General features: G+C 38.5%; 1 protein-coding gene across 1 annotated transcript in view; it reads left to right on the plus strand.

Moving 5' to 3' along the window:
- Positions 1 to 16,505, plus strand: part of DNAH14 (dynein axonemal heavy chain 14) — a 327,779-nt gene that overhangs the window by 71,383 nt on the left and 239,891 nt on the right. Inside the window, exons 11-15 of the mRNA XM_043569070.1 lie at positions 322 to 572; positions 6,354 to 6,483; positions 14,157 to 14,433; positions 14,935 to 14,980; positions 15,070 to 15,167. Coding sequence (XP_043425005.1) covers positions 322 to 572; positions 6,354 to 6,483; positions 14,157 to 14,433; positions 14,935 to 14,980; positions 15,070 to 15,167 — 802 coding nt within the window. The remainder of the gene's footprint in view (positions 1 to 321; positions 573 to 6,353; positions 6,484 to 14,156; positions 14,434 to 14,934; positions 14,981 to 15,069; positions 15,168 to 16,505) is intronic.

Here is a 16,505-nt window from a genome sequence, read left to right on the forward strand (position 1 = left end):
TTAGATTTGACTCTCCCCCGTTGGCAGCTCTTAGTGTACTTGAGGAGGGTCCCTCTATGCAGGAACGCTTAGGTAATCATCAGTATGTACTTCCCGTTGGACTTCCATAAACTCGTCTGCTTGTAAGGGACACCCTGAACTTCATAAGCCTCTTTTGGTCTGCTCTTCAAATACAGTGCAAACGTAAAGTTTTTTGAAAGTTGTCCTAATAACGTTGGGTTGTAGTGTTATTGAGACTAATGAAAATACTATACGTTAGAAATCGTGCTGTATTAACGTAGAAAGTTGTCACTTGTTTCTCCGTTGTTTATTGAATTGTAGGTGGCAGAAAAGAAAGAAATTAAAGAATATTTTGAGTCAAACCTCTCTGAAGACTACACAACACATTTCAAGCTGCCTGAATATCGACGTTTATTAGAAACAATTTCGAGGTTTCTGATGCTGGTTGACTACATATTTCAGGAACTCATCCGTCAACTGATGAACACTGCCATCACACTGCTTTTGGAATTATTTGATAATTCTGCTAGAGTGCCATTTTCAAGGGAAAGAAAGAACGAAAATCTCATCAAGTAAATCACACTTTTTTGGCTTGTAAAAAGAATTTATGATCATAATGTAATATGTTGCCACTTACGGAGGAGATATCCAATAACTTAAGCTAGAATTTGAAAATTCTCCTTGTAAGTTATATGTACTCAGTTTTTGCAATTTTCTGAACTTCTTATCTGGTAATACCTTCCTTAATACTGTCCACGAAATTTAAGAAAATTTCCCTTTTCCCCTTTCCACCCCCAAATTCTGCATAGGTTAGGTTGCCCTTGGAGATACATGATGTCCAGTGAAATTTGAAATTCAGATTAACAATGAATAATATTTTAGTACAGTATGTCCCAATATTACCTAAATTATTGTTTATCTTGGAGTTCAAATTTAATTTGGTGTTCTTTATTTTTAATTTGTTAAACCTGGCGATCCTATGCGTAGGTATACTGTATCTTCAATGTTCAGAACTAGCCCTTAAAGATGTGTGAGGATGATTCTGGAAGTAGCCACAAGGTTCATTTGGAATTTGGGTCAATTCCAACTATCTATGGAAAACAAAATGTTTTCAGCTTCTATTTAAATACTACTGTTAAAACATTTTTCTTATTTTCCGCAACTGGATCTCTCACTGTGCCTTGTGAGCCATGGAATATGAACTGAGACTGTAGATACTTTATGTTCAAGCCGTCAAAATTTAGCAATATTATTTTAAGTCAAATCAGAGGTTTTTTTGTTTGTTTGTTTTTAAATTTTTTTTCAACGTTTATTTATTTTTGGGACAGAGACAGAGCATGAACGGGGGAGGGGCAGAGAGAGAGGGAGACACAGAATCGGAAACAGGCTCCAGGCTCTGAGCCATCAGCCCAGAGCCCGACGCGGGGCTCGAACTCGCGGAGCGCGAGATCGTGACCTGGCTGAAGTCGGACGCTTAACCGACTGCGCCACCCAGGCGCCCCTAAATCAGAGTTTTAGTATCATAACTGGAGAGTGAAAAATATATCGATTCACCAAATTTTGAAGAATTTTAAATATGTTATTTCTCTAATTTCTCTAATTATTATTGGATTCAGCAGAGCTGAAGTCATTGATCTAAGGCCTCATAAGTGATTTGAGTCCGTGCCAGGACTTTAACCTATATGAGAGCACTATTTAGTAATAGCACTTATAACTTTATTTCTCCTAAAACCACAAGTATGCGTGTATGTGCGTGTTTGTGTGTTTAGGAGAAGTTTTTAATTTGGAACTTCCTTCCTTCCTTCCTTCCTTCCTTCCTTCCTTCCTTCCTTCCTTCTTTATATTTTAGTGTTTATTTTTGAGAGAGAGAGAGAGCACAAGCAGGGGAGAGGGGGACAGAGGATCCAAAGAGAGCTCTGTGCTGACAGCAGACAGCCCAATGTGGGGCTCAAATTCATGAGTCACGAGATCATGACCTGAGCCAAAGTCAGACACTTAACCGACTGAGCCACCCAGGCGCCTGAACATAATTTTTTAAAATATATATTTATTATTATATTAAATTGGTCATATACTAGAAAATATTGAAAACAAAAATTACCCTAATTCCATCGCTTAAAGACAATGTCTTATTGTTTTGGTACAGTTTCTTCTAAACTTTTCCTATGTATTCTTCCATGGTACTGTTTCATAGCTTATTTTAAAAATCCAACATGCCTTGTATACTTTTTTTTTAATGTTACAGGAGAAATACTTGTGTATTTCAAGTATATGTATTTTGGGAATCATACCACCTGGGTTAATCCCTGTTTCATCTCTGACATGTGTGACTTAGGTTAGCTAGGAAACTAACAGAGGTTATATAAATTCTTTAAACCTCAGTTTCCTCATCTGTAAACTAGAGATAACAATAATACCTATATCATTAGGTTCTTTGAGAATAAACAGATTAAATGCCTGCGAAGTAGGTGCTACCATTACTGAATCTGTTCCCACTGACCTAACAGTATTGGTTTGTATTTCCGTAATGACTACTGATATTGTGCATCCTTTGATATTATTGGCTCTCTGTAGATCTTCTCAGACAAAATGTCTGTTCAAGTCCTTTGTCCATTTTTATTTTTATTTATTTTTTAATGTTTATTTTTGAGAGAGTGCGAGCAGAGGCAGGGCAGAGAGAGATGGGAACAGAGGATCCAAGTGGGCTCTGTGCCCACTTGTGGAGAGCTTGATGTGGGGCTTGAACTCATAAACTGCGAGATCATGACCTGAGCTGAAATCAAGAGTCAGACACTTAACTGACTGAGCCACCCAGGTGCCCCCGTCCATTTTTAAATTATGTTGTCTTGGGGGACCCTGAATAGCTCAGTCGGTTAAGCATCCGACTTCGGCTCAGGCCATGATCTCACAGTTTACAGATTCGAGCCCTGCATCGGGCTCTACTGACAGCTCGGAGCCTGGAGCCTGCTTCGGATTCTGTGTCTCCCTCTCTCTCTGCCCCTCCCCCATTCATGCTCTATGTCTCTCTATCTCAAAAATAAACAAACATTAAAAAAAAAACTGTATTGTCTTTATTGTTAAGTTATAAAGAATTTTAAAAATATATTTTGGGTACAAGAGCCTTATTATCATCAAATAATTACTTGCAAAAATTTTCTTTCATTCTATACATCATCTTTTCACTTTCTTGATAGTAGCCTTTCGAACACAAACGTATTTAATTTTGAAAAAGGCCAATTTATTTTTTCTTTGATTGTACTATTTTTTAAAAATTTTTTAACGTTTATTTATTTTTGAGAGAGTGACAGAGCACGAGTCGGGGAGGGACAGAGAGAGGAGAGGGAGACACAGAATCCAAAGCAGGCTCCAGGCTCTGAGCTGTCAGCACAGAGCCCAACGCAAGGCCCAAACCCACGAACTGTGAGATCATGACCTGAGCCGAAGTTGGACACTTAACCGACTGAGCCACCCAGGCGCCCCTCCTTGATTATACTTTAACTGTTGTATAAAAGAAATCATTTCCCAATCCAAGATCATGAAGATTTATACCTTTATATTCTCCTAAGATTTTTAATTTTAGCTGCTGCATTTAGATCTTTGATCCATTTTGTTTTAATTTTTGTATACAGTCTGAGATAAGGGTATAAATTCATTCTTTCCCGTATGGATATCCAACTGTCCCAGCACTGTTTCTCAGAAAGACTATTCTTTCTCCATTGAATTGTGTTGGCATCCTGTTGACAATCAGTTGACGATAGATGTATGGATTTATATATGGACTGTAAATTTTGTTCAGGTGATCTCTATGTCTGTCAGTACCACAGTCTTGATTACTGTAGCTTTGTAGTAAGTTTTGAAATTGGAAAGTGTGAATTTTATAACACTGTTCCTTTTCAACATTGTTTGGACTATTCTGGGTCCCTTGCATTTACTGTGAACTGTAGAGTAAGATTGCCAATTTCTATCTAAAACAAAAACAACAACTGGAATTTATGTAAGGATTGCACTGAATCTCTAGATAAATATGGGGAGCATTTTTATTTTAACAGTATAAAGTTTTCCAGTCCATGGATGTGAGATTGTCTTTGCATTTATATGAGTAGTCTAATTTCTTTCAGTAGTCTTTTACGGTTTTCAGTATATGTGTCACACTTCTTTTGTTATGTTTATTTTGAAGTATTTCATTCTTTTTGATGCTATTGTAAACACCATTTTTTAAGTTTTATTTTGGATTATTAATTGCTAACGTATTGAAATATAGCTGATTTTTGTATATTGATCTTGTATCCAGCAACCTTGCTCAACTTGTTTATTAGTACTAATGGTGTGTGTGTGTTAACTCCTTAAGATTTTCTATACAGGATTATGACACCTGTAAATAGAGATCGTTTTACTTCTTTTTTTTCCCAGTCTGATATCTTTTATTACTTTTTGTTGCCTGATTGCCCTGGCTAGAATCTTCAATACAACGGTATTAGAAGTGGCAACAGTGAACATTCCTGTTTTATTCCTTGTCTCAAGAGGGAAACTTTAAGTCTTTTATCATTAAGTATGATGTTAACTGTGGGGTTTTTGCAAGTGTTTCTTATCAGGTCGAGGAAGTTCCCCTCTATTGTTTGTTTGTTTAATGTTTTTGCATGAAATGTTGGATTTTGTTAAATGCTATTTTTCTGTGTCAGTTGATCATGTGTTTTTTACTTTATGCTGCCAATATGGTATACTACATTATGTTACATGTATACATTTTTGTATGTTGAACCAACCTTGCATTTTTGGGATAGTTTCCACTCAATTATGATATATAATCTTTTGTATAGGCAGCTAGATTGAGTTTACTAATATTTTGTTAAGGATTTGTGTGTCAGTATTCATAAAGGTATTAGTCTGTAGTTGTCTTATGATGTCTGTGTCTGGTTTTGGTTCCAGGAAAATTCTGGGCTCATAGAATGAACTGGTATAATTTCTTTCTTAAATATTTGACAGACTTCACAAGGAAGCCTGTCTGGGCCCAGGGCGTTCTATTTTGAAAGCTTACAAATTATTTGTTCAGTTTCTTTAATAGATTATCTATTTCCCTGATTTTTATGAGGGGATGTGGAAAGATTTTTTTAAAAGTTCTGTGCCATTCTCTTGCTGCCAGAAGCTCCTAATAGTTTTATTTTCTGCCCTTTTCCCCTTAAATTGAGATGCCTATCTTATTATGGTTTGATATTGCTTTTTAACTTAATCCGATAGTTTCTGTCTTTTAATTAGGAAATTAAACCTATTTAGATTTAGTAACTGGTATGCTTTGCTTTTGCGCCTCCCATTTCATTTATGCTTATTATTTATTTTGCTTTGTTTTTTTTCTCTTTCCTTTTCTGTTTTCTTATTTTTCTTGATTCACTCAAATGGCTCTTAATTCCCTATGCCTCCTTCTTACCTCCTTGTTTTAGTGTTTCTTATGCTTTGCAGTGTGTTTACGTATTCTCCATCTTCCTAATAATTATTATTTAAATTCTATTTTTGTTAGCTTATATTTGTAAATCTTTACTTTTCCATACAAATGCTTCACTTATTAAAGCTTATTTTTAGACAGAGGGAGAAGGAGCACATGCACGTACATGCACACGAGCAGGGGAAGGGCAGAGAGGGAGGGACAAGAATCCCAAGCGGTTTCCATGCTTTCAGCGCAGAGAGACTTTCTGTCTATGGATTTACCTATTCTAGGTACCTCATTTGGTGGAGTTATACGATATTTGTTCATTGTTTCTGGCTTATTTCTCTTAGCATAATGTTTTCAAGGTTCATCCATGTTGTGACACGTATGAGAATTTCCTTTTTAAGGCTAGATAATGATTGTATGTGTATACCAGATTTTATTTATCTGTTCATCTGTCGATAGACATTTGGGTCATTTTCACCTTTTGGCTATCGTGAATGATGTTGCTATAAACATTGACGTGTAAATATCTGTTTGAATCACTGTTTTCAGTTCTTTCGTTTATATGCCCTGAGGTGGCGTTGCTGGATCACTTGGTAATTCAACAGGTAACTTTCTGAGGAATTTCCCTGGTATTTTCCACAGTAACCGCCCTATTTTAATTCCCACCAGGAAGCACCAGGATTCTAATGCTCACCAACACTACTTTCCTCTTTTAGAGAATAGTAGCCATCCTGTTTGGTGTAAAGTTACAGCTCATTGTGGTCTTGATTTGTATTTCCCTAATGATGAGTGATGCTAAACATGTTTTCATGTGCTAATTGACCATCTGTATATCTTCTTTGGGGGAATGTCTAATTATTTATGTGTTCTGGATATTAGTAAGATATCAAAGTTTAGAAAGACTTTTGTTTCTTATTTCTTAATCTAGAATGTACAAGAATATCTTTACTTTCCCTGGAAAGATAACAAATGATGGTGAAGAATTTGTTGGTAATTCAAATTTACGTGCCACTTCTGTTTTAAAGTCAGAAGTGAAAATGGAAGCAGATATTAATGAGGTAAGTGGTCTTTGAAAAATATAAGCACAGATTTTTAATGTAAAATGAGTAAGTTTTGTAATTAAAAATGGGATTTATGATTATTCACAATTGTTTGCGCACCACACACACATACACGTCCCTCCCACTGTAGAAAGCTGTAATGACACTTACCTCAGTTGGTTCATTTGTTCATGCCTTATTGAGTACTTACTATACACCGGTCACTGGGCTCGGCTCTGAAATTCACCAGCCGGTGGAACGAATTCCCTGATCTCTTGGAGCTTATATTCTGCACCAGGAGAGACAGGGACTGAAGTGAGTTGTGCAGTGAGGAAACACAAAGGTAGATAAGGGAATGCGGAGTGCTGCCGTATGCTGCTTTCACACGGGACTGGTGCGGGAGGGCCACCCTATCTAAAGTAGCAGTTACCCCTTCCGCCCCCACTATTGTCTACCTTTGACTCTTTACCATTCTACAGAAAACAGCAAATAACAAAAAAAATTTTTGTTGTTAACTCAAAAATGACACAAGCCAAATTATGAAACCTCTTAACAGAATCCTAGAAAAACTTACACTAGGAAATCTTTTTTTTTTTAACGTTTATTTATTTTGAGAGGGAGAGAGAGTGCATGTGAGTGGGGGAGGGGCAGAGAGAGAAGGAGAGCAAGAATCCTCAGCAGGATCCATGCTGTTGGCACAGAGCCTGATGCAGGGCTCGCTCTTACGAACCATGAAATCATGACCTGAGCCCAAATCAAGAGTTAGATGCCTGCCTGACTGAACCACCCAGGTGCCCTGGGAAATCTTTTCTTGATATGAGGAATTGTATCCTGCCCCCGACAATATTTTCTCGGGATTAAACTTTATACAGTAGATACTTTTCCTGCTTTGCAAAAGCAGCATTTTTATGAGATAGCACTGTATAATATGTATGTTTTACATATTTTTAAATAGGTAGATTTGGTAACAAGGGAAAATGCTCACATTTTAAATTTCAGTTTGTATTTCTCTTATTAGTAGCTTAATTCTGTATTTTTAAAAAAATTTTTTTTCAACGTTTATTTATTTTTGGGACAGAGAGAGAGCATGAACGGGCGAGGGGCAGAGAGAGAGGGAGACACAGAATCGGAAACAGGCTCCAGGCTCTGAGCCATCAGCCCAGAGCCCGACGCGGGGCTCGAACTCACAGACCGCGAGATCGTGACCTGGCTGAAGTTGGACGCTTAACCGACTGCGCCACCCAGGCGCCCCTAATTCTGTATTTTTAAAAATATGTTATTGGAGGGGCGGCTGAGTGGCTCTGTCGGTTGGGCGTTCGACTTCAGCTCAGGTCGTGATCTCACGGTTCGTGAGCTCAAGCCCCGGGTCAGGCTCTGTGCTGACAGCTCGGAGCCTGGAGCCTGCTTCGGATTCTGTGTCTCCCTCTGTCTGTCCCTCCGCTGCTTGCACTCTGTCTGTCACATTGTCTCAAAAAGAAATAAATGTTAAAAAAAAATTTTTTTTTAAATATGTTATTGTAGACTCATATTTTGTCTTCTATGTTTTTTGTCCATTTATCTGCTGAATAGATTTTTCTATTATTTTGTAGGAATTCTTCATATTTATATTGCAATTATCTTTTCTGCTAGATGGCTTGCTACTTTTATTCCCTCATGGTAATTTTTATCAATAATTCTTCATTTCAGTGTAGTGGAATTTATCAATCCTTTTATTTGTGTTAGTGTCTGAGATTAAATTTACCATCCTGAGTCATAAATATATTTTCCTTTATTTTCTCATAGAAGCTTTAGAGTCTGGCCTTCACATGTTGTGTTTAATGTGTCTGTGTGTAGTGTAGGCTGGGGTCCATTTTCAGTTTTCTGTGTGAGTAGCCATTGCCCAGACGTAGTTTCTTTACATCCTTTCCCTGCTGATCTGCACTGGCAGCTCTTTCTTTATCATTTACCATCTGATTCCCATATGTGGGTCTTCTGTTCCCCAGCTGTTACTCTGTCCTGTTGATCTATTTGCCTCTCACTGTGCCGATCCCCCACTGGATTAGTGGTATATAGCTTTGAGATAAGTCTTCTTTTATTCTCAGCCATTTGCTCTTCTGTATACAGTTTAGATTCAAACCCTATTTGGATTTTGTTTGAAATTGCCTAGAAGATGGGGAGAGTTAATATTTTGTGATATTGAATCTTCCCGACATGATTGTGCTATTTAAGTCTTCTTGAATTTTTTCAATGTCTTTTATAATTTCTCCATAAAAATCTTAGATTTTTTTTGTTAGATTTAACCTGTGAGCCTTGTAGCCCCAGCCTGTACTGGGAGTTGTTATTTTATTTATTTATTTTTAATTTTTAATGTTTATTTATTTTTGAGAGAGAAACAGAGCATGCGCAGGAGACAGGCAGAGAGAGGTAGACACAGAAGCTGAAGCAGGTTCCAGGCTCTGAGCTGTCAGCACAGAGCCCGACACGGGGCTCAAACTCACAAACCGTGAGATCATGACCTGAGCCAAAGTCTGACGCTCAACCGACGGAGCCACCCAGGCGCCCCGGGAGTTGTTATTTTAGATGCTTCTACTAGTTCTTTATGAACACTTTAGAATAGAAATATTTTTAGATAAAAACACATGCACAGTTTTTTTTAATTTTTTTAATGTTTTTAAATTTATTTTTGAGAGAGAGAGAGAGACAGAGTGTGAGTGGGGAGGGGCAGAGAGAGAGGGAAACAGAATCTGAAGCAAGCTCCAGGCTCTGAGCTGTCAGCACAGAGCCCCACGTGGGGCTCGAACCCATGAGGTACGGGATCATGATCTGAGTTGAAGTCGGAGGCTTAACCGACTGAGCCACCCAGGTGCCCCTGCACTGTTTTCATTTTTTCCTTAGGATTAATACTCAATCAGCACAATAGGCCTTTTTACTGTCTCCCATTTGCAGAGTATCTCTTTAGACAAGGCTATGCTAATTTCTATTAAAGAGTGCCTTTCACATGTATCCTATTTTATACTGACTGTTGCTTCTTGATAACTGAAATCTCAGATTAACTGATCTTTTTACTTATTACGTGTAGTGGGTGTTTTTCTTATACTTATTAGCTATTTGTATTTCTTATTTTTATGACCTTTTGATGTTCTTTCCCATTTTTCTGATGGCGTTTTCTCTTCCTTTTTCTTACTGAATTACAAAACTATTTATAAAGTACAGACCATAACCATTTGTTATATCATGAAAATATAAATCTTAATGCATTGTTTTTCGTTTTGTTACTAGTGTTTCTAGTATGAGGAAGATTTTTTTTTCAGTAATTAAAAACCTGTCCCACCTGGGTTCACTGGTAAATTCTACCAAACATTTAAGACAGAAATTATACCAATTTTCTACAGTCTTTTTCAGAGGAATGCAGAAGATAGAATACTTTCTAACTTATTCTGTGAGACCAATGTTACTTTAATACCAAAACCAGACAGACAGTACAAGAAAGCTACAGACAGATATCTCTCATGAACACAGATGTAAAAATCTTCAAATCATAATCCAACATAGAATTGTACACCAAGTGGGATTTATCCTAGGTATGTAAGCTAGTTCAACTCTTGAAAGCTAATGCAATCCATCACATCAGTAGGCTAAAAAAAAAATCACATGCTCATATAATAGATGCAGGAAAAGTATATGAGAAAATATAACACCCATTCATGATAAAAGTTCTCAGTAAACTAGAAAGAGAAGGTAACTTCTTCAACTTGATAGAGAATCTTTACCAAAAAACCTGTAGCTCACCTTATATTTAGTGGTGACAAGCTTGAAGCTTTTCTATTAAGATCAGGAGCAAAGCAAAAACGTTCCCTCTGACTAATGCTTTTCAACATTGTACTGGAAATACTAGCTTATGCAACAAGACAAGAAAAGGAAACAAAAAGTATACGGTTTGGGAAGGAAGAACTAAAACTTCCTTTGCAGATGACATGCTCATCTATGTAGAAAATCCAAAAGAATCAACGAAAAATCTGGAACTAATAAGTGATTATAGTGAGGTTGCAGGCTACAGGGTTAATTTTAAAAGGTCAGGCACTTTCCTATATGCCTGCAGTGAAAAAGTGAAATTTGAAGTTGAAAACAATACTATTTACGTTAGCACCTTCCCAAATGAAATACTTGGGTATAAATCTTACAAAATACATACAGGGTATATATGAGGAAAACTACAAAACTCTAATGAAAGAGATCAAAAGAGAACTAAAAGAATGAAGTGATAGTCCATGTTCATGGATGGGAAGACTCCGTATTATCAACATGTCAGCTTTCCCAACTTGATCTATAGTTTCAATGCGATGCCAATCAGAATCCCAGGGCCTATTTTGTGGATCATGAGAAACTAATTCCAAAGTTTATATGGAGAGACAAAAGACCCAGAATAGCCAATACCATACTGAAGGAGAACAAAGTTGGAGGACTGACACTGTCTGACGTTATGATTTACTTTAAGGGTATGATAATCAAGACAGTTTGGTATTAATGAAAGAACAGTCAAATAGACCACTGGAACAGAATAGAGAGGCCAGAAATGGATTCCCATAAATACAGTAAAACCTTGGTTTGCGAGCATAATTCATTCCAGAAACATGCTTGTAATCCAGAGCACTTGTATATCAAAGCAAATTTCAAGAACCATCGGTTTAGTGGTGATCATGTGATGTTTGGTGTCACATACTACTTGTATTGCAAGACATCGCTTGTTTATCAAGTTAAAATTTATTAGAAACATTTGCTCGTCTTGTGGAACATTTGTAGAACAAGTTACTCACACTCCAAGATCTTACTGTATAGTCAACTGATGTTTGACAAAGGAACAAGAGCAATACAGTGGAGCAGAGATGGTGCTCAATAAATGTGCTGGAACAACTGGACGTCCTTGTGCCAAAAACAATGAATATAGACTCAGACTTCACATCTTTCACAGAATTAACTCAAAATGGATCATAGACCTGTTTGTCAAATGCAAAATTAAAGAAACTCTTAAAGGTAATATAAGAAAAAACCTAGATGACCTTAAGTGTGGCAGTGACTTTTTAGACACAACACCGAAGGCATGATCCATGAAAGAACTGAGAAGCTGGACTTCATTGAAATAGAAGACTTTTTGGGTCACCTAGGTGGCTTAGTCGGTCAAGCATCTACCTCTTGGTTTAGCCTCAGATCACGATCTCCTGGTTCGTGAGTTCGAGCCCCACATCGGGCTCTGTGCTGACAGCTCTCACTCCTTGTCTTGTTCTAAATTGTCCTTGTTCTAAATTGTCCTTGTTCTAAATTGTCCTTGTTCTGAATTGCATTTCTCTGATGACAAATAATGTGGACCATCTTTTCATATGCTTGTTTGTCACCTGTATACTTTCTTTGTTGATGTGTCAGTTAAGGTCTTTGACTCATTTTTAATTGGGTTATGTGTTTTCTAACTGTTGAGTTGGAAGGGTTCTTTGCATATTTTAGAGAACAGACCTTTAGCAGCTATGTCTCTTGCAAATATTTTCTCCCATCCTGACTTGACTTCAAGTCTTGTGGCTTGACTTCACTCTCATACCTTTGTATTTTGCCAAGAAGCTTTCTATTTTCTATTTATTTATTTATTTTGCAAGAGAGAGAGAACGGGCAAGGGAGGGGCAGACCCAAGACTTCCGCCTTACCACATGCTGGCAATATAGCCTTTAACAAATTAATACCAGCTTTTTTATATATAATAAGAGTAACCATTTCTGTCCAGGTTGCTGTGAAGATGAGGTGAGGGCAACTTGTTTACTCCGGCGCCTAGGACATGATAAGCACTCACCCAAGAGTAACTGTGTCCAATAATAGAGTGTGCTAGGAGAATACTGTATCAGGTGTACTCAAGCAGTGGACATAGATACAAGGATGCCGTATCGAATAGTGGTTGTACTACGTGCATTTCAGGAATGATTCTACGCCAACTATTTGTGATACTGTAACATTAGGAAGTGTGTAGGGTTCAAGGTCCGGTCGTTACCAGGATTAGAGGTTATTTTCCAGAAGAAGCTATACGACGCATTATGTTTGTTTGAAATTGTCTTTGAACTTCTTGATTGTGATAAAACATACATAACATCCACTTGCCCGTTTCGAGCATATTTTACACGTGAAATTCAGTGGCGTTACCACACGCGCGGTGCTGTGCGCAGTCACCATTACCCACTCTGCAGCCGCGTGTCACCCCCCGAAACTCCCGCGTTTATTTGTGTACAACCTCTAAAGATTGCGTGTCCCCTTCAGCATCTGCTCAGGCTCTTCCTTAGCGGCTTCACAGGGTGCTGACGATGTTTGTTTACAGTGTCAACCGCCTTTATTCGTTATGGAGTAGTTGAGGTTCTGGCAGGTGAGTGAGACAACCACTCTGAGAAACCCTGGATGCCTCCAGAACAGCGGGCTGTGTGTGGGTAAGAGAGATGGATACATTAGTTGAGAATACCTGCCTAGACAGAGCCTACGAGCAAATACATTGTCTAAGAAAGGTGTTTATCCGTGAAATAGTCTGGCTGTTTCTCAGTAGGGACGGGTGCCTGTACCAGAATGGGTGTATTCCAGCAGGGATGCGTACCTGTACCGGGATGTGCATATTCTCAGTACATATCCTCTGTACCAGGATGTGTATACTCCAGTAGGGACAGGTACCCGTACTAGGATGTGTACACTCCAGTAGGGACGGGTACCTGTACCTGGATGTGTATATTCCAGTGAAGAAGTCAGACCTGCAGCAGTGGTTTTGAAGGAGATTCCTGATTTCTAATTCTCAACTGTGAGTACACAGTAGACTCACTTGCACAGCTTTTAAATGATTCATATTCTTGGTATAAAATTGTTCAATCAATGTACACGTGAAACTAATATGACATTGTATGTTAATTATACTTTTAATTACAGAAAGATTCTTGGACCCTGCCGCAGACCTTTTAACTCAATCTCTGGGGATAGGGCCCAAGAATTTGCGTTTTTAATTTTTTTTTTTTTTACATTTATTTATTTTTTGAGAGACATAGAGAGGCAGAGCACAAGTTGGGGAGGGTCAGAGAGAGAGGGAGACACAGAATCTGAAGCAGGCTCCAGGCTCGGAGCTATCAGCACAGAGCCCAACATGGTGCTCGAACTCACAAACTGTGAGATCATGACCTGAGCCGAAGTCGGACACTTAACCGACTGAGCCACCCAGGCGCCCCCAGGAATTCATATTTTTAAAAAAAATTTTTTTAATGTTTATTTATTTTTGAGACAGAGCATGAACGGGGGAGGGTCAGAGAGAGAGGAAGACACAGAATCCGAAGCAGGCTCCAGGCTCTGAGCTGTCAGCACAGAGCCCGACGCGGGGCTTGAACTCACGGACCGTGAGATCATGACCCGAGCCGAAGTCGGACGCTTAACCGACTGAGCCACCCAGGCGCCCCCAAGAATTTGTATTTTTAACAAGCTCCCAAATGATCAATATGTAACCACTCTGGTGTTAATTTACACAGTCTTTTGGGGGAACTCCTGCATTACAATGCATCGTGTATTTTACATTACCTTATTTTAACATGCAAGTATTCATTACACCAAAGTTATTGTTTATCATTTAAAGTTTAGGTCTGTATTATCCTGAATTGAAAGGAATATTCTTTCGGTTATATATTGTCACTGTCACTCTAATATCTATTAATTAGATTTTGAATCATATCAAAGTGGAGAGCAATTTGAGAAAAGTATATGCACCAGTATTTGAAGTGGCTCTACGCTTGAGGTCTCCTGAAGAAAGTGACTCTTCAGAAACTTCCACAGAGAACTTTCATGAGTCTGACAATGGCTCTGAAGAACCTGGGGTGTGTGAACAAGAGGAGGCACCAAAAAATGAAGTCAGTTGTGTCATAAAACAGTCGAGTGAAGAAATGCCAATAATGAAGAAACCAAAAGTTTGTTACAACCTTGAAGAAATACCTTCAGGTAAGATGAGTGAGACTATTAAGAATGAAAGGAGATACGCTAACAGCCGGAAAAGAGCAAATGACAGAAAATTTCAGTAGTTTATCTATTATCGCTGACCGGCGATAATAAATATTAAGAAATAATATCATTTCTCAGCAGTATAAATGTTAAGAAAGCTCTAAGCACAAGCTCACATCATCTGTGGTGCATGTGAGCGATAACACCGTTACTCATTCTGGTCTCCTACGCACACCATTCTCAGTCTTGGGGCCTGATGACCCCCTTCCTGGCAGTGAACACCCCTACGTGCTTGTCAGAAACCCAGGCCCTCAGACCGCAGCTCGGCCCTCATTATCACAGTCTGGGGTGTGGTGGAGTGCTAGAATGCTACCTCTTAGGTGACCTTCCCGCGTATTCTCGGATGTCTGCAAAGCACTGCCACATAGCAAGTGGTCACCTAGCTGGTTTAAATACCAATCAGTGTTTCATTCTCTCTTTTTTTTCAATGGACTCTTGTAGACATAGAAATCATGACCGAGTTCGAGAATAAATACATGTGTGATGAGTAAGTAGCAGACCTTTTTGCTATTACAAGTAATTGTAGTCTCTGGTGGTTACTGCATTTTTCTGAAATATGATTTTATCTTTTTTCAGGTTTTCAGAATTTGCTACAAATCTCTTCATAGTTCCCAACAGATTAGATTTTTCAAGAAAAATTCAAAATATGGTGACTGATATTGAAAAACGTATAAGTAAGTGTTTTTGAAGCGTAGCTAGATACACTGTCTCCTTCGGGAATATTCTCTCAGGCTCAGGCATCTGATGTTCACACCCAGTGGTGGAGCACACACCACTGTCCATTGGGATCGGGAATGTGCAGTCTTTGGGATCAGTCAATGTGAATTTGGGATTATTTGAGGATGTGTGACTTCTACACGTAACTGTGGAATGCATAAAAGACGGGAATTAGGAAAACAGTGTAAGGTTTGGGTTTTTTATATACCACAGAATTTTATAAGACTTAACTAAGTTATATCTTACTAGCATAACAGATACTATTTCCATCTGAAACCGATTTTGATCAGTCCTTTTCTAGTTCTGTGTATCCAGTCTGACACTACACAGCTATTACTAGCCTGGCCACCGAACGTGTCCCTTCCTCTCGGTCTGAGTCTTAAAACATCTTAAAACAGCAGGACCCGTGGCAACTCTTAGAAGGTGTATATTTCCTCTTGTTATTAGTCAGTTTGGGGAGGGGTATTTTGAGATTGTCAAATATCTTTTTGTTTCTTCTGAAAATTTTACCCCCTAATTTTAGCCTTTATTAGCGGATCTTATCACCTTAGCAGATCCATTTCTTTATTCAGTTATTTATGTAAATGTGGACTCACTGATCTACATTCACATTTGTATGTGTTTGCGTACATACGTGCATTTGTGTGCATGTAAACTTACTTGAGAAAAAAAATAAAAAATTTAAACCACCCCATCATTTCAGCTGCCTGCATATAACAACTATGTGTTTTCACATATTTTTTGCATTTTTACCTTCATAAGCATACAAGAGTGAAACTTACATTTAAAATGGTTTGTTCTCAGGGTGCTTGGGTGGCTCAGTCAGTTAAGCATCTGACTCTTGATCTCAGCTCAGGTCATGATCTTGTGGTTTTGTGAGTTCGAGCCGTGCGCTCGGGGCCGTGCGCTGACGGCTCAGAGCCTGCTTGGGATTCTCTCTCTCTCTCTGCCCCTCCCTGCTCGCACTCTGTCTCTCTTCCTCAAAAATCAGTATTAAAAAAAAAAACTTTAACAAAACATTTTATTATCACTTAGCGTTCTATTGGAGGCATTTTCCTCATGGCTGCAGTCGCTCTCATAATTGTCACTTAGATGGCTAGATAATACTCCCTTACACTAACGTGCCATAATATGTTTAACCATGCGTGCACGATTAAACATGCTCATTCCTATACCCAGTCATGAAGTTAACATCTGGCACACGGCTTGTGGCTTCCGTGGGTCCTTCTCAGACTAAGTCCACAGGAGCGGCACTGATGGGGCAGAAGTCTTTCTCATACTGCTTGGTAGTTCTT

The sequence above is a fragment of the Prionailurus bengalensis genome, chromosome E4 (assembly GCF_016509475.1).
Source record: "Prionailurus bengalensis isolate Pbe53 chromosome E4, Fcat_Pben_1.1_paternal_pri, whole genome shotgun sequence".
NCBI lineage: Eukaryota > Metazoa > Chordata > Mammalia > Carnivora > Felidae > Prionailurus > Prionailurus bengalensis.